The sequence below is a fragment of the Ursus arctos genome, unplaced genomic scaffold (genome assembly GCF_023065955.2).
Source record: "Ursus arctos isolate Adak ecotype North America unplaced genomic scaffold, UrsArc2.0 scaffold_14, whole genome shotgun sequence".
Classification (NCBI taxonomy): domain Eukaryota; kingdom Metazoa; phylum Chordata; class Mammalia; order Carnivora; family Ursidae; genus Ursus; species Ursus arctos.
The window spans coordinates 10,212,998-10,230,288 of record NW_026622808.1 but is presented as its reverse complement, the minus strand read 5'-3'; the positions used below and the strand labels follow the sequence as shown (position 1 = coordinate 10,230,288).

Sequence of the window (17,291 nt, the reverse complement as noted above, 5' to 3'; positions counted from 1 at the left end):
TGAGTTTTTTTATTCTAGTGGTCTTTTATTCTTTGCATCTTTTTCTTGGACTCTAATCCACAGAAATAAAACCACCAAGTGCATAAGAATGTAAGTACAGGGGCGCGTAGGGGGCTCGGTCAGTGGGCATCTGCCGTCAGCTCACGCCATGATCCCAGGGTCCTGGGATTGAGTCCTGCATCAGGCTCCTTGGTCAGCGCGGAGCCTGCTTCTCCCCCTGCCTGCCACCCCCCCTGCTTGTACTCTCTCTCTCTGACAAATAAATAAAATCTTTAAACAGAAAAAAAAAAGAATGTAAGTACAAACTTGCCCTCCGTAGCCTTCATCGTATGAACATGGAGTACCACAGAGCTGTTTGAAAGAACACGTCGGATGAATCGCTACTGAACTCCAGAGGTTTCCATGAGCAACAGCTCTTAAGTGAGCAAAGCAGGCTGCAAGTGTATACAGTACAGCGAAGATTTTTTTTTTTTAAGTAACCAAAACCAACCACTCCTAGAAGAGTATTCAATTTGCAGATGATTCTCTGAATGCCCAGAAACTTGAGCAGACCCTTTGGGCTCACCGTGGGTGTACCTGCTAGGACTGGGGTAGCAAAACTGGGGGGAAGGGAGGCAGCTGAAGGTAAGAATCAGCCAGCTTTTTTTCTCTCTGAATGGACACAACTCCCTGAGAGCAAACCATCTTTGACTCTTCTCTGAGCCGTGAGCGGCCCCCTCTCTGGCACCCTTCTGAGGTCCCACAAAGCTCTTCCTTCCCCATCACACCCTCCCCATCTCCCACCTCACCCCAATACTCTCTTGGTCTGCAGAATGGATGGAGGAGGAGGAGGGGGGAAATCTGCCTCAAGGGCCCAAGACACTACCTGGAAGAAGAGAGACTGAGATTCTAATTCTTTTTTACATGTTCAACAGGACTCAAGTCCTCTGTGGAAGACGGAGAAGGTTCTACTAGAAATCCACCAGCAGGGAAGAACACGAGGGGTCCCAAAAGGTAACCCTCTGTGAGGAAAGTGGCCGCTCAAATGACCAGGCTCAATGCCAAGGCCTGATGGTTTAAGAGGCTAAAGCCGGACATGGCCCTGGCTCAGCCCCCTCGCAGCAGAGTCACTCCTGGGGACTGTGCCCAAGCCTGTGTGAACTAAGAGTTTGGAGAGCCCAAGTGTCTGTCACTACTGGTGGTCTATGCGGGGATCCCCGCAGCACTGGAAACCCACCCATTAGACTGTGCAGGACACAGTGTCTGCAGCTGCACCACCGAACAAGGACAGAGGGGAGGGATAACACGCAGACGGAAGTGCTGAACTTCTTGCAAGGAGGGACGAGCGAGTCCTCGAGTGACTAATTGCAAAAACAGATGATATCATTTCTCCCCTGAAATCAGGTCCTGTGTTTACACAGTCTAATGTTACATAGTTTATAACGCCATGTCTGTGTGTCCGACTCGTCCTTAAGGAACAAAGAGAAATGTCTAGAACCCCGTGCCGGATATGGGCTCCAGACACTCCTGCGACAGGACAGAGGAGCCACCCTCTCCACTGACTGCAGTTTGAACCACGCTGGCCCAGGAGAAAGGAAGGGGATGAAATTATTCTTAGGTTTAGAAAAACACTTTCACAAGTCTTTCTGGCTATAAAATGTAAGGGCTGCCCCCCTGACCCCCCGGCCCCAGGGATAAGCTAGTGAGGGAAGCTTTGATCGAGAAGTTCAGCTGCCCTGTGCTGAGAGGTCATGGGAATGTGGGAGCCGGCTGCTGCTGGCATGGAGGACAGGGTCTGGGAGCCTGGAAGAGGGGGCGAGGTCAGCCTCGGGGTGCTCATGGGGCAGATGAGGACTTCCCCACTGCAGAGGGCCAGGCAACATCCAGCCCTTGGTCCTTCCTGCAGCACGCAGAACAGAATGGCCATCGTAAGGAGAAAAAAAAAATAAGTAAGAGATTTAATTCTCCATATTGAAAATAAGAGACTGCTCTCCTGTGCCCTTGTCTGAGGGCATTTACGTTAGAAAACGTGTCATTTTACGTTCTTTCTCTGTCTCTTTGAAATGTGTGTAAATCTTTTTAGAAGCTAAACAAGCCTCTTTTCAGCTTTATGATCCAGGAATGTCTTTCCCAAGGGCCTGGGATCCACCTCTTTGAAATGTCAACATCAAAGGAGATAGCACCCCTCTCTCCTCGCTTCTGTGGGAGCCTAGAAGCCTAACCTAGGTGGGCTCCTTGCTGCAAGTTGCAAAACCGCCTCCCATTGTAAAGATACAAGAACTCTGTGTTTCTTATGATTAAGCCTAGTAATAACACAGATGCTCATTGATTACCAGGTAAAGTTAGGATGAACAGTGTGTGACAAAAGGTGCCATCAAGCCTCTTACTGTTTATCTTGAGAGCGTGTGTGTCGTGGGCTGCACCTGCCTGGCTACATGGAAGGGGAAGATTTCCTTCTGTCTCTGCGGTCTCTTAGCAGGTTGCCTGGCAGGCACATCACATTCTGGTTTAACGCTGCTTCAAAAAGAAAACTGTTTCTTTCTCCGCTACCTTTTGTGCAGAGGTTTCTCTGGGCTGGGAATTTTTGTTTTTAATTCTATTCCCCCAACATAATGCAAGTGCTTAAAAAGGACAAGGAAAAAGAAAACAAGTGAGAGGAAGGTTCTAGAAGAGTAAGACCCCTAGTGGGAGTCCGGGGTCTTTGGGGGGACCCGGAGAAACAGTACATGGTGGGGGAAAGCAGAGGGATTTCTAGGAGGGATGCAGACATTCAAGTGGAAATTGTTTTCTATCTGTAAACAACAGAACAATAGCAGATAAAACATAGTGGCATCAGCTAAGTGTTTTTAAACATATTAACTCACTTAGCATATGCACTAACTGGGACTATTCTCTATTATTCATTCCCCCTCTACCATGTGACCCTGCAGTGCATTAGACAGAGCAGAAAAAGGAGTCACAAAACAGCAGGGAAGCAGGTTGAAGGATGGACTGATGTGGGGAGTAGATTTGAAACAAACTCTCTTGTAGACGAAAGTGACCTTTTGGGGTCTGTGTGGGAAAGGTCAGATCCAGCTACTACACAGGATGGGAATGTGAGCCATTTCACTGGGTGACCCCCAAAACTGGAGGAACTGGGAGTTGGCCAATGGCAGAGACAGCCAGTCCTGAGCACAGAAGACGCAGGGAGGAGTGGCCCTAGAAACAAGAAAGGGAATGGCACCCTAGTAAGGACCAGATATTCTGTGAGGTTGGGAGGCTGTCACGCGGGTCTAGAAGCCCTCTTATCCCCAATAACCAACACGCCAAATCATTTTGAGGGTCGGTCTCAAGAAAGCAGATTTACTTTGCCCTACCCTGGCCCAGGCCACCAGGCATACCCTGAGAACCAAACGTTCATAGTGACCTGGAACACGATCTAGACAGGGACCTGCAGGAGGCTTCCTCAGATTCCTTGGGTGGGGGGTGGGGGGGTGACAAAGCCTGAGTCCTGAATCATCCTCCTCGTGCTTACAAAGTCCCTAACCAGCACTGGCCCCTAGTTTCCTGCCCTTAGAGCCACGCAGGAAATAGCTGGGAGGAGGGGGGTGATAAGGACAACAGGGCTGATGAAAGAAGTGGAACTTAAGGCCTAAAAGAAGCTGCTTACATATAATTTTTAGGAGAAAACAATTCTGGTAGGGTAAGAACGCAATGGGGTCAGTGAGACAAGGACAAATACAAATGAATCTGGAACCTACTGCAGGATAAGGGGCTATGTTCACCTGGCAAGGACAAAGGTCATGGGAATCACCCTTGTATCCTGGGTTCCTACCTGATTCCACAGGGCACCCTAACACCTTAGTCCCTAACATTTTCCACACCCACTGAACATGGGACAAAAGGAGCTTTCGCTGCCCTGCCTGTTAGGCCTCTCTGTTTCTGGTGTACCTAGGGTCCCAAAGCCAGGATGTGTGAAACTGGGCTGCGGGACAGAGGGGAGCAAGCCTTTGAGCTGCTACTTTTCCAGGTTCTAGGGAACCCTGGTCATTTCCTGCAAGACTGGGCCCCAGTGCAGTAGAAATGAGGAACCCAAGGCCTTACTGGGGCACTGCGGGTCGGTCTACGGGAGCCCAGCACTGCCCCCCCAGGCCAGCCTTCCCCAGGTGCCAGCCCAGAGAAGGGCAGGCCCTCCTCCTTTGGAAGACCCACTCAGCCTCTCTTCCACCTGCTTTCCCAAAGGCCTGGATACTCATCCTTGCTCCCTCCAGCCCCGAGGCGCCCGGGCCCCGACCCCCACCAAACCCCAGGCGGGGGGAGGGGTGTCCAGAGAAGCCCGAGTGGGTGCATCCTGTCGGCCCCGCCCAGGCCCAGACCCCTCTATCTTCCGGCAGCTACGCCCCACCCGGGGCAAGGCCCTGCCGAACCGCCGCAGGTTCGGGCTAGTCTGGGGCGGGGACTGGGGAGCGCCCGAAAGTCGTGAGGAGGGCGGGGACACAGACCAACTTTAAAGGCCCGCAACTACCCGAAGGCGCCTAGACAGCCGCCGGCGGCCCCGGGCGATCCCCACAGGCGCGCAGGACCCGGCTCCCGCGCCCGAGCTGCCGGAGGCTCCATGGGCCGCTACCGCATCCGCGTGGCCACCGGGGCCTGGCTCTTCTCCGGGTCGCACAACCGCGTGCAGCTGTGGCTGGTCGGGGCGCGCGGGGAGGCGGAGCTGCAGCTGCACCTGCGGCCGGCGCGGGGCCAGGTCAGCGGCCCGGAGCGGGGACCCCCGACCTTGGTCCGGCCTGGACCCGCGGCGGGAGGGCGGCAGGGTCGCGGGCGGCGGGGGGACGATGGACAGCGCCATCGCGCCGGCGGGGACTTGACGGGGCGGGGAGAGAATCCGGAGCCAGGGCCCGGATCTGGAGCCTGGGCTCCAGCCCCTCCTCCTGCCGACCTGGTCCTCGCAGCCTCCACCGCTTCCCCAGGTGACGCCAGGGCCAGTGTCAATGCGGGATCAGCGGTGCGGCCAGAGGCTGCTCAGAGGGCGCAGACGCGGGGACAGCTCAGGGACGGGCCGAGGTCGAGGACGTCGTGCCCCGCGCTCCCTCCTCCTCCCCAGGCCCGGCGGTGCAGGTGTCCAGAGCAGGGAACAGGTGTCTCTGGAGGCCTTGGGCAGCGGAGGCTCCGCAAAGTCGCCCCCGACTCTCACTAAAACGGCCTCTTCGGGGTCCCCGCTGCTAAGCGTCGCGGGCTGTGGTCCCCACAGGAGGAGGAGTTTGAGCGCGACGTCCCCAAGGACTTGGGGCCCCTGCAGTTCGTGAAGTTGCGCAAACACCACTCCCTGGTGGACGACGCATGGTTCTGCGACCTCATCACCGTGCGCGGCCCAGGAGCCTGCGAGGAGGCCGCCTTCCCCTGCTACCGCTGGGTGCAGGGCCAGGGCGTGCTGAGCCTGCCCGAGGGCACCGGTGAGGGCGGGGCGGGGACGCGGGGGCAGCCACCGGGAAACCGCCGGTTGGGAAAAGTGGGTGCTGGGCAGACGAGGTGGGGACAAGACAGGGATCAGGGCAACGTTCCACAGTCGCCAAGTTACACCCAGGATAAAGGGCTGCCAGGGAGCCTGGAAGGGAAGGTCGGGATCTGGAGACGCCCTCTTCCAAGAGGGGAGGGGCCTGGGGTCGCCGCGATGATGGAAAACGGGAGAGCAAAGAGAGTGGAAAGGAGATCTGCGTGCGGGGGCACAAGTGAGGGCGGGGACTGTAAGGGCAGCACATGCAGCAGGAGATGGGGTCCCCTGAGCCGATGGCCACTAAGGGAAGAGGATAAATGGTATGAGCCAGGAGCCCGAGAGCGGGTCTGGTTGAGGAAGCATGAAAGATGCCTGTGAGGGACAGTGAGCACCCCGAGAGCAGGATTGGGATGAAAGAGGACAGACAATACAGAATTTGTTACCGTGGGATACAAGAGATAAATCCAGAGACAAAGGAGGGCAAGGACAGTGAGGATGGAAACGTGGAAGATATGACTTTGACACAGGCGAGGACAGAGAAGAGCAGGAAGACATCAACAAGGACGGACTGTGATGGGAAGTCTAAGCAGGTGAGCTCAGGTAGACGGCACACACAGCTGTTCCGCAGCAGCTTTTGAGGACAGTGGAAGGTGTGACAGGTGAGGTTCAAGACGTGAAGTAAGCAAAGCAATATACGGTAGAAATAGGTGTGGTCACATGGATGATGAAGATTTTATCAGCTTAATGAGGGTGATTAATCCAACCATAGCTATTGATGAAATAGGATCAAGTAGGGAAAGGCAAATTAGGGAACAAGAAAGGGTGACAAACAGGAGGTTTTTGTCTCAGGGCAAGGGATGAGTGCTGAGATGAGTGAAACCAGGAATGCTAAGTTGGCAAAGGTGGGATGCGTGTGTCTGGGCCACGGACAGAGTGAGGCACAGCGAGAGACAGAGAACAGAGCAGGACTGAGCACTTGGGCTCTGAGCAGAAGGAAGAAGAGGACATGCAGAGAAGAGCACAGGACCACACAAAACTGTGCGTCAATCATCTTAATGTCCCCCCAGCACGCCTGGCAGGAGACAATGCCCTGGACGTGTTCCAGAAGCATCGAGAGAAAGAACTGAAAGAAAGACAAAAGCTGTACTGGTGAGCACAGGCCCACGAGCCCCCTAACAGTCCCCCCTTCCCGGGCGCCACCCCCCACGCTGACCGACACACCCTCCCTGAAGCCTGGTCCCCCTCTCCTAGCTGGGACACCTGGAAGGAGGGGTTACCCCTGACCATAGCTGCCGGGTGTCAGGACGATCTACCTCCAAACATGAGATTCCATGAGGACAAGAGGCTGGACTTCGAGTGGGCACTGAAGGCGGGGTGAGGAAAAGCCTGGGGCTTACAGGGGAAGAGGGCCGAGAGAGCCAAGAACGGTGGTGACAAGTGAGGGGCTAAGGGGTCAGCGACTGGGTTCATGTCTGTGTGCTTGTCGTAGGGCACTGGAGATGGTCCTCAAACGTGTCTACACCCTCCTGAGCTCCTGGAACCGCCTGGAGGATTTTGATCAGATCTTCTGGGGCCAGAAGAGTGCCCTGGCTGGTCAGTGGTTCCCCAAGGTCCCTATACATCCCTGAGCGCCCCTTTTGATGACCTGACCTTCACACCCCGCAGTCCCCCACAACTCCTGCCCAGCTGAGGCCTTAAGAGGTCTGATCATCTCATAGAGGCCCCCAGAATGAAAGACCAGGGGCTGGCAACAGGGTGGTCATGTGCCGGAACCACAGGGGTAGGGCCTGGAGGACAGGGACCTCTGGGCTGTGATAAATACCCCCTCCTACACTCCACCTGACCCCACAGAGAAGGTCCACCAGTGCTGGCAGGACGATGAGCTTTTTGGCTACCAGTTCCTCAATGGCGCCAACCCCATGCTGTTGAGACGCTCAACCTCCCTGCCCTCCCGGCTTGCGCTGCCCCCGGGGATGGAGGCACTGGGGGCCCAGCTGGAGAGAGAGCTCCAGGTACTTCCTCCCACCCTGCGTCGTTCCCCTTGGCTGTGTGGGGAGGGACCAAAGATGAGTCAGGGGAAGGGAGGCTGTGGCCACCCACCCTGCCTGGGCGCAGAGTCCCGTGCTGGAAAAACTTAGGATGACAACGCGCATAGGGGAAACTATGAGGAGCTCCCAGGATGGAGGGCAACTGGATGAATTCCCAGGGCACAGGTGGGGCCAGCGATGTTAGCAGGGACAACGACATTCGCTGGCTGCTGTCCGTACTCCCAACACCAGCATCATGGGCAGGGGGAAAGGTGAAGGAGGTGCCATCGTCGGGGTGGAGAGCGGGGAGGTTCGGAAGAGAGAAGCCGGCTGTGAGCGTGCGGGGGGGGGGGGGGTGCTGGATTCGGTGGCAGCGGTAGTGAGGGGCTCTCCGGGGATTACTCAGCAGGACAGGAGAGGTTTGGACAGGAAGCGAAAGAGCTCAGTTTGCTGAGCGGGTGGGAGCCAAACACAGGGAGCAACCACTGAGGGATGCAGGCGGGACGGGACAGCTTCCGGTACCTGCACCCCAGACGGGACCCTACGCAGGCCCGGTTCTGAACCGAGATCTGCTCCCACACATGCTGCAGGGTTTGTTCGCGTCTATAAAATGGGAGGCGCTGGACCAGAGGCTCCCGTCCTGCCAACAGGACGCTGGTACCGACACGGGATGATGGCAAGAAGCTGGACAAATGTCTCCCCCTTTGCCCTGGCCCTGGAGGCCTGCTTTCACCTCTAACCACGGGCACGTTCCTCCTCTCCCCAGAACCATTCCCTGTTTGAGGCTGACTTCATCCTGCTGGATGGAATTCCCGCCAACGTGATCCGGGGCGAGAAGCAGTACCTGGCCGCCCCCCTCGTCCTGCTGAAGATGACACCCAATGGGAAGCTGCTGCCCCTGGTCATCCAGGTGAGGCGCCCCGGGCATCCCTCACCCCCTGCCGCTCTCTGTTCGCCCCAACCTCTGCTCCCGGGGATCCAGCCCCTGCTTCTTGGCTCCCAGGCACCCTCACACCGGGAGACCTTCCTCTTGTCGCTGTTTGCTTGCAGTCTGCTTTCCCCTGACTCACCCAACTGGAAGTTCTTGTTCTGCTCCACAATCACAATGGCCTTTTGGATCCTCACCCTGTACCCGCTGGTTCTCAAACATCAGAGGGCATCGCAATCACTGAAGGGCTCGTTAGCATATGTGGCTGGGTCCCACCGCCAGACTTTCTGATTCAGTAGGTCTGGGGTGGGGACTGAGCGTGTGCATTTCTAACAAGCCCCACAGTGCTGCTGCCGCGGGTTCAGGAACACACTTCAAGAAACACTCTAATCTCTCTGCAGCCTCCAAGTCCACACACCCACCATCGGATGAATCCCTTTCCTCCCACGCTTCTCAGCAGTTACAAGTACTGTCCACTGTCTCAGCCATCCAGCTTCCCTTTCCCACTGCCCACCCTTGCCCGGACCCCGTCCTGTTCCTCCCAGCTACTGGCAGCATCTCCTCCCTGGAACCCCCACTTTGACGCTCCTGCCTTCACCCCCTTCATCAGGGCGCTGGCACGGTGCCACCGCCGGCGAGAGGCAGGGAGGGAGAAGGCCTCAGTCCTCCTCCTGGATTGTAACCTCCCAGGAGCAACAGTCTTCCTCACTCATCCACCAACCCCCCCACCCCGAATGCTGAGCAGAAGGTCACATGTGAAGCAGAAGTTCAATAACAGCTTGATTTCATGTTGCAGATCCAGCCTCCCAGCCCCAGCTCCCCCACCCCGCCGCTGTTCCTGCCCTCAGATCCCCCACTCGCCTGGCTCCTGGCAAAGGTCTGGGTCCGAAATTCCGATTTCCAGCTGCACCAGCTCCAGTATCACCTGCTGAACACTCACCTGGTGGCCGAGGTCATCGCTGTGGCCACCATGAGGCGCCTCCCGGGGCTGCACCCTGTCTTCAAGGTACACACGCCACCCTCCCCGTCCCTGTTCAGACCCCAGAGAGAGGAAACAGCCCGAGAGCAAACAATATGGCAACAACAAACAATGTTTCTGCCAGTTTGTGAAAGCAAGAGGGGAGACGAGAAGGAAGACTGTCTACCCCCGAAACTTGTGTTCATTTAGTCGAGTCATTCAGCGTTCCTTCCAGACGTCTTACTGAAGGGGCCTCCTGCAATTCTCAGAGAGCTGCTGACCTAGCAATGGGCCTGGAGGCCAGCGGGAATGTTGTTAGTAAAGCAACAGCTTCGTCCCTGCCTTAGGAGCTTCTCTATGTAGCCAGAAGGACAAGTGATGCCCGTGAGAACCATCCAGAGACCAGTATCTGGAACTAGAAATCACAAGAGACAGCCCACAAACACCACAGAACTAAGGGAGAATGTTCTACCCCATCTGAGGAGTTTGCTAAGTAGGAACAGATCCAAAGGCAAGGGGAACACCGCAGGAGACAGGTGGAGAAAGACATGCATTGGCAAGGTGGCGATCTGGAGGAAAAGGAAGAAGAAATCAAGGACTTGGTCGGGGGTGGGGTGGGGGGCAGACAGCAGCTGCAGCGCGCCCGGGTATCAGATGGAGAAAGAAAGGCCAGAGGCCCACGATCCTGCCGCACCCAGGAGCGCACGAGGTGGGGGTGTTGTAATGACCTAGAAATACTGAAATTTGATAAAAGGGTGAGTTGAGTATCCACTGCGAGGCAGAAGGCGGCAAAATAAGACTTGTAGTTGTGTAAAAATGTCCTCAACGTCTTGATGACACTTCAGGCACAGGGACGAGAAGGCAGAGAAAGGACAAACCCAGGGTAATTGTCAGAAACAGCACAGTCAGGAGAGGAGCCAGTCCGGAAGCAAAGAGGAGGGGTTCCAGCTTAGGTGCAAGGAGCAGAAATGTAGGCAAGGCAGGCCCATGAGTTTCAGCTGGGGGTTTCAGCTGGGGCTCCCCGACCCCCCCTGCCTGGCCACTAGCAGCGGTGGCCCCGAGTCTAGGATAACACACACAAGAAGGAGACCAGTGTGCGCCTCGGGATCGTGGATTTTACGGCTCTCGGGGTGCCCCGCGTCACCACCTTCTGGAATAGGTTAGGCTTCTGTTCGTGCTCACGATCCCCTGTCACTGGGTCAGCCCTATCCCCACCCATGTCAGCTTTGTCCCATGGCAGACGGCTGGGCTGTCGTCAGCCCCACGGGAGAGCGATGGCTGCTTGTGGCACAAAGGTTCCATGTGCAGGCAGGCTCCGTGCCCTCATCTCTAAACAGGGGCAGCGGGAGCTCCATGGTGGGGTTGTGAAAGGACAGAACCACAGAACATGACGGTGTGCGCCGGCTAACAGCTATAAGACTCCTTAGTTCTCGCAATGACCATTCCTGTTATTAGGGGTCGTTGGTCCTCAGGTATCCGCTCTGCTCCCGTGGACGCTGGGCTTTCTAGGACACTCGGCGTCTTTCAGGAACTTTCTGAAAAGGTTCAGACCAATGTGAGCTGCCTTCGCATCTTGACCCCAGAGGCACCATCTGGGTCCTTCCCCGTGCGCAGCGCCTACGGCTCCGATAATGCCAACACCGCATGCCCCCTGCACTTACACTGGCTGCGAATAAGACAAAACAGTCTGAGGTCAAAGACGCCTGCGAGGACCAGATGGCCTTCTTTAACAGCTAATTAAAAGCCATTCGTTAAAGCTATTCAAAATAAGGGACCTGACCGCCCGGCTGGAGATGGGGGCAGGTCTGACAACCGCCCCTCGGCTGTGTCAGCAGGAGGCTCGGTAGGGCTCCTCTAAGGGACTCAGGGCACCCACCCCCAAACGGTACCTCGTACCCCCACCCCCCGACAGGGAAGCGGCCAGAAGGTGGAGGTGGGGCTTTGCTAACAAGCAGGCTAATTTCAGCTGTGAGGATGTGACGGGCAGAAGCATAAAAGTAGATCAAAAGGGCTGATTCTTGAAGGACACCGACACTCAAGGTGGGAATAAAGATAAATGGTAACAGCTCCAGTGCGAGGGGCTCCGTGGGTGCTCAACGGTGGGCGCACTGCAGCCCCCGAGACGGGAGACCCCGTTGTCACCCTCAGTCAACAGATGAGGGGAGACGTAGGAAATGACAGATTGACACGCAGAGGCTCCACGACCCTGGACGAGCACCAAAGTGGGTGCTGAAGTATAGACTGAAAGCCAGGTCAGTCTGGCGCCAGAGCCCGTGCTGGGCAGGAAAGAGCGGGAGAGGGAGCGATCGGAGCAGCAGAAGACAGGCCCGGCCAGACAGGGGCAGCGAGGAAAGCCTCCAGAGGGGAGAGGGCCCCTGGGCTGGGCGCCACGCCCCATGACGAAGGACCCTGCGTGGCCTCCATAACCACCCCCTCCAACCTCCCCCACCCCAGCTCCTGATCCCACACATCCGCTACACCATGGAGATCAACACCCGGGCCAGATCCCAGCTCATCTCAGAAGGAGGAATATTTGACAAGGTAAGGAGGTACTAGGGCGTTGGGGGCGGGACCACTCACCATCCAGCTCTCCATGACCTCCTGCCACTTTCAGGATCCCAGAGCGACCTCGGGGAATGTCCTGGCCCTTAAACCCATGAGCCTGGCCCTTCCCACCCATGTCTGTAAATGTGCACCCCACCTCCGAGCCCCTTGCGCTCTGCTCTGTGGTGTCCGGCACGGCCTCTCATTTCTGTCCTCGCAGGCGGTGAGCACAGGAGGAGGGGGCCATGTACAGTTGCTGCGTCGGGCCGTGGCTCAGCTGACCTACTGCTCCCTCTGTCCTCCTGACGACCTGGCTGACCGGGGCCTGCTGGGAATCCCAGGAGCCCTCTATGCCCACGACGCTTTACGGCTCTGGGGGATCATCGCCCGGTGAGTGAGAGCGGCAGCTGAGACAGGACGCTGAGCCAGGGACGGGGAGCGTGGGGCTCTAACCGGAGGTCAGCATGGGCCAAAGCCCACATGGACACCAGACAGGAGGGGAAGGAACTCAGTCCTGGGGCGAGAAGGAAGAGTCAGGAGGAGTGGGGAGGATCTGAAGATGGGGAGACTGAGCTAGAAGTGCGGGGAGCTAAAGCTGTGGCGGGTAAACCGCGGGTCGGCGTTGTCAGGGAGTTTGTCAGGAAGAATGCCTGTCAGCCACGGGTCCAGAATTCTTCAGATGTTTCCTTCCTTTCTGAACTAGTGTTTAGAAAGAGCCAGGCAATGTCCCCAAAGACAAGTCTTGGGAGATCTGTCCCCAGATACAGTGGGAGTCAGCTGGGCAGAGGCCGCAGGGAAGGGGTCGAGGTTCTTCTCTCAGGAAGCCCACTTCCCTTCCCCTCCGCGCAGGTACGTGGAGGGCATCGTCCACCTCTTCTACCACAGGGATGACGTCGTGAGAGGGGACCCGGAGCTGCAGGCCTGGTGTCGGGAGATCACTGAGGTGGGGCTGTGCCAGGCCCAGGACCGAGGTAGGATCCCTCCCCAGGGACGGGAGCCCCTGGGACATTCTGCCCAGAGCCCCTTCTCAGTCCGCCCCTCTGGGTTCAGGACCCCAACCCCTCATCAAACCCCCGTCCCCAGCCACGCACGAAGCATCTGAACCCCACGCCCACCTCCTAAGACTCAAGGCAATTCTAGATACCCGGGGGCTGTCCTCCTCAGAGACCCTGGTCATCGACCTCTACTGCCACCCCGAGCCCCGGTCACAGATGACCCTCACCCACCACAGCACGGGGCCCAGCAAGACCAGAACCACAGCCAGGGAGGGGCTGCCCAGGCCCTGCTGGGGCTCCTGTTCTCCTCGTGGTGGTCTGTTTTCTCGCGGGAGGACAGAGATAGACGGGAAGAGCTTCCAGCAGAGCCCAGGATGTCCCACGCTGCTTTCCCTCCCTGCCCCATCTGCCTGCTACTGTCCAGCACACACGCGCACGCGCACACACACGTTCTGGGCACACTGCACACGTCCCGCACTGCCCCAGTCATGCGGGCGCAAACCCAGCACGCGCTCTGGTGCAAACTGGAACTCCGTGCACAGCCCCTTGGGGCCACATTCCTGGGGCCAGTCGAGCCTCCCCTCCCCTCGGCCAGGGTCTAGCCACCACCTGGAGCAGCCCCGCCTGCATTTTAACCTCCAGGGAAGGAAGAGCCTTTCTCGAGCTCCTGCTAGGTTCATCCTCCCCTCTCCAGCACACACGACCCGCAGGGGCTGCTTTGGACCGCCCTCCGGGTACTGCCCCTCACACGTCACGCCGCACTTCTGCCTCTGGGGACAACTCCAGACGTTAACGGCCAGGCCCCGGGGACGGCCAGTGATGAACCAACACCCACACTCACTCTCCCGGGCCCAAACTTTGTCCTGGACACCTCAGAACTGTCCCTTAGGTCCCACAGGCCCCCGGAAAACCCTTCCTCTCTCTCCCCGCTCATCTTCTCCCCAGCCACTATCTACATTTGGAAAACAAAAAATAAACATTCACATGTCAGCTTTAATCTCCACCAACTGCCTTTCATCCTCTCTTCCACCACCAGCCTCGGTTCTCATCGCGCACTTTGCCTAATTTTCCCAACAGCCTTTTTAGAGGAAATATGCTAAAAATTAAAAACAGCTTGAGAGTGGCAGTCAGGAACCCAAGTTCAAAGTCAGCCTTTCCTCTTCCCCAACTGTACGATCCTGACAAGCAGTTTTATCTCTCTGGTCTTTGATTTCTTTTTTTTTTAATCTATAGAAAGGGAGTGATTATATTTGCTCCACTTAACCGATAGGATTAGTGGCTCTGAGTCACCACTTCCACTGCAGAATCAGTGGCCCAAGATAACCTTTGTGGAAAGCCTCTCTTGGCTGTGACACTATAAATTCCTGACTTCCCCTGCTCCCCACCTTATAACTCAGGCACATACGATCCCGTTCGGGAATAGGAGGAAACGTCCCTAAATTCTTAACCACTTTTTGAGGCAAAAGGTACTCAATCACTCAGACTTTTCCAGCCCCCAACCCTTCCACAATAACAATAATTATTATATACCGAGCATTTGTTACGGACTAGGTGATTTCAACACATTATCTCATTTATAAGGTAAGAATCATCCACGTTTTACAGGCGAAGAAACGAAAGTTCAGAGAGGTTAAGTAATTGGCCTGAGACACTCAGATTGTATTGCTTGAACCTTGAATTGAAAGCCAGGTCTAACGCAAATATATTTGAATAAATAAAGAAATGAAGAAACAGCCATCAATGCCAACATACAGTTGACCCTCAAACAGTGCGGGGGGTGGAGGGGTTGGGGCGCCAACCCTTCCCCACACGCGTCGAGCTGTCAAAAATCTGCCCACAACTTTTGACTCCCCAAAAACTTAACTACTAAGAGCCTACTGTTGACTGGAAACCTTCCCAGTAACACAGAGTCGATTCACCCCTATCTTGTATGCTGTATGCATTATAGACCATATTCTGACAGTAAAGTGAACTAGAAAAGAGAAAATATGAGGAAAACCATATGAAAGAGCAAATACATTTGTGTACCATACTATAAAAAAGCCACACCAAGGGGCGCCTGGGTGGCACAGCGGTTAGGCGTCTGCCTTCAGCTCAGGGCGTGATCCCGGCATTGTGGGATCGAGCCCCACATCAGGCTCCTCCACTATGAGCCTGCTTCTTCCTCTCCCACTCCCCCTGCTTGTGTTCCCTCTCTCGCTGGCTGTCTCTATCTCTGTCAAATAAATAAATAAAATCTTTAAAAAAAAAAAAAAGCCACACCAAAATGGACCCATGTAGTTTGAACCCGACTGGTGTAGACACCACATCCCAAGACATCTGCCTTCATTTCTCTCCTCTCACACAGGAGCCCCTAAATCCTGTTCCTTTCTGCCAGGTTTCCCTGTATCCTTCCAGTCCCAGAAGCAGCTCTGCCATTTCCTTACCATGTGTGTCTTCACATGCACTGCTCAGCATGGGGCCATCAACCAGGGCCAGGTAGGACAGCCGAACGCCCAGGTCCCTGAAGGCAAGTGTCTGGACCTTGGGATTCCTAAGGGAAAGACAGGGGTTCAAAGCATAAGTATCAGGATCCTAGGGTTGCAGTTTCTTCCCCCAGCTGGACTGGTATGCCTGGGTTCCTAATGCCCCATGCACAATGCGGATGCCCCCACCCACCACCAAGGAAGATGTAACAATGGCCACAGTGATGGGCTCACTACCTGATGTCCGTCAGGCCTGTCTTCAAATGACCATCACGTGGCATCTGGGTCGCCGCCAGCCAGACATGGTAAGAGGGGACGCTGGGGAAAGGGAAATTACAGTTGGAAGGAAAACATCAGAGTGAGGGGCTAGGCGCTCTGTGCTTCTGCCTCTGGACTAGACACTGACAGATCCTTTGTCCTTTCCTAGGTGCCTCTGGGGCATCACAAAGAAAAGTACTTCTCAAGCCCCAAGGCCAAGGCTGCATTAAACCAATTCCAAACGGATTTGGAAAACCTAGAAAGAGAGATTACAGCCCGGAATGAACAACTCGACCTGCCCTATGACTACCTGAAGCCCAGCCGCATAGAGAACAGCGTCACTATCTGAGGCCTGCAGCACCCCCACTTGCAAGACTTCAGATCAGCTCCAGTACTAACACTCCCATCTTGAATGTCATGGTTTCCAAAGTCTCTGCTGCTGAAGCTCTGTTTTCCCCTAAAGGGCCAGAAAATAAACATTTTAGGCTTTGTAGGCTGCACAGTCTCTGTCACCACTACTTAACTTCCCCGACAGAGTACAAAAGCAGCAACAGACGATATGAAAGTGAATGAGTGTGACCGTGTTCCTGTAAAACTTTACTTACGAGCAATGAAATACGAACTGCTCGTGTTCACAAAATACTCTTCTTCTTTTGGTTTAGTCAACTGTTCAAATACGCAGAGAGAATCTGTGCTTTGCTAGAGGGACAGGATAGGCTGTGGGCTGGATCTGACCCTCAGGGGCAGTACTGGCACCAGGCTACCCTCCGCTAGCCTGAGGCACTGACCCCACTTGCCAAACATCCAGAGAATGCTCTGAGGTGGGACGGGGAAGATTTCTTGCATAAATCAACTACCTCAACTAATTCTCCTTTCCCAGGAGCTAGATTTCCCGCACCAGTGGGAACCTAAAACTTTCTGACTCTGTGCTTTGGCAAGTTCCCTCCACCCCGTTCCCCCTAGTCACACACAGACCCCAAGAATCCTGGAGTAAGAATGGTGCTCCCGGGCAGACCAAAAACCTGCCATCCCAGGATGGCTTCCTTCCCCAGGCAGTCTCAAGCAAACAGGACAGGAAATTCGTCTCCCAAGGCCCCTTTTCCCAGTCCCTGTAGTAGTATCCTGGGGTCTATATGTGTTTTCCTGGATCCAAGTTCTCTGTCACAACCTGTTTAGCAACAATGTGCATAAAATAAATGGAAAAAATGCCACAAAGTTATGTTCACTGCTGACCGTGTCTTTGTGTGGTTCTGGGGTCTCGGGACCCAAATGACCCCTCTCGATTATGCTGTGATCATTGTCCTCATTAGAACGTGGACAACAAGCTCGGGGCAAAATGGCGTTCTTCAAACACCCTATTTCCGTAAGTAATTATTACAAAGCTGCCTCTCACCGGTGAAGTATACAAACTTTTTCTTTGGAGAGGGTGACCTATTCGTATTTTTAAAAATCTTGTACCCTCCCTTATTCAAAGGGCCTATAATCCGTTCCCTTGGTTTTCAGTAGGGAAGCAAAGTGACACCTTTGTGCACTCACTCCTCTCTCCGACGCATTTGGAAAGACCGCTCACCCTCACAACTCGTTCACTGGGTCAGCTCCCCCTGCACTTTTCCTGGATTCGGCCTCCACAACTATTCAGCTTTCTATGCTCGGTGACAAAA

The 17,291-nt window shown here is 55.4% G+C and overlaps 1 protein-coding gene and 1 long non-coding RNA gene across 5 annotated transcripts in view; one reads left to right on the top strand and one right to left on the bottom strand.

The window, feature by feature from the left end:
• The window catches only part of LOC130543577 (uncharacterized), an 88,952-nt gene that overhangs the window by 71,163 nt on the left and 498 nt on the right, over positions 1 to 17,291 (bottom strand). For 2 of the 4 annotated variants that reach the window (XR_008959034.1, XR_008959032.1), the window contains exons 2-3: positions 15,610 to 15,690; positions 15,334 to 15,440 (exon numbers count right to left, since the gene is read on the bottom strand). This is a non-coding gene — a long non-coding RNA (uncharacterized LOC130543577). Of the gene's footprint in view, positions 1 to 9,501; positions 11,035 to 15,333; positions 15,441 to 15,609; positions 15,691 to 17,291 lie in introns of those variants that run through there. The other 2 variants (XR_008959031.1, XR_008959033.1) reach the window with 2 other exon arrangements.
• On the top strand, positions 4,502 to 16,848 carry ALOX12 (arachidonate 12-lipoxygenase, 12S type). Its single transcript, XM_057311367.1, has 14 exons — positions 4,502 to 4,708; positions 5,213 to 5,414; positions 6,523 to 6,604; positions 6,707 to 6,829; positions 6,945 to 7,048; positions 7,307 to 7,467; positions 8,249 to 8,392; positions 9,207 to 9,416; positions 11,823 to 11,909; positions 12,133 to 12,302; positions 12,762 to 12,883; positions 15,285 to 15,385; positions 15,507 to 15,677; positions 15,800 to 16,848. The coding sequence occupies exons 1-14, from the start codon at positions 4,574 to 4,576 to the stop codon at positions 15,977 to 15,979; spliced, it is 1,992 nt and encodes a 663-aa protein (XP_057167350.1). The 5' UTR covers positions 4,502 to 4,573; the 3' UTR covers positions 15,980 to 16,848.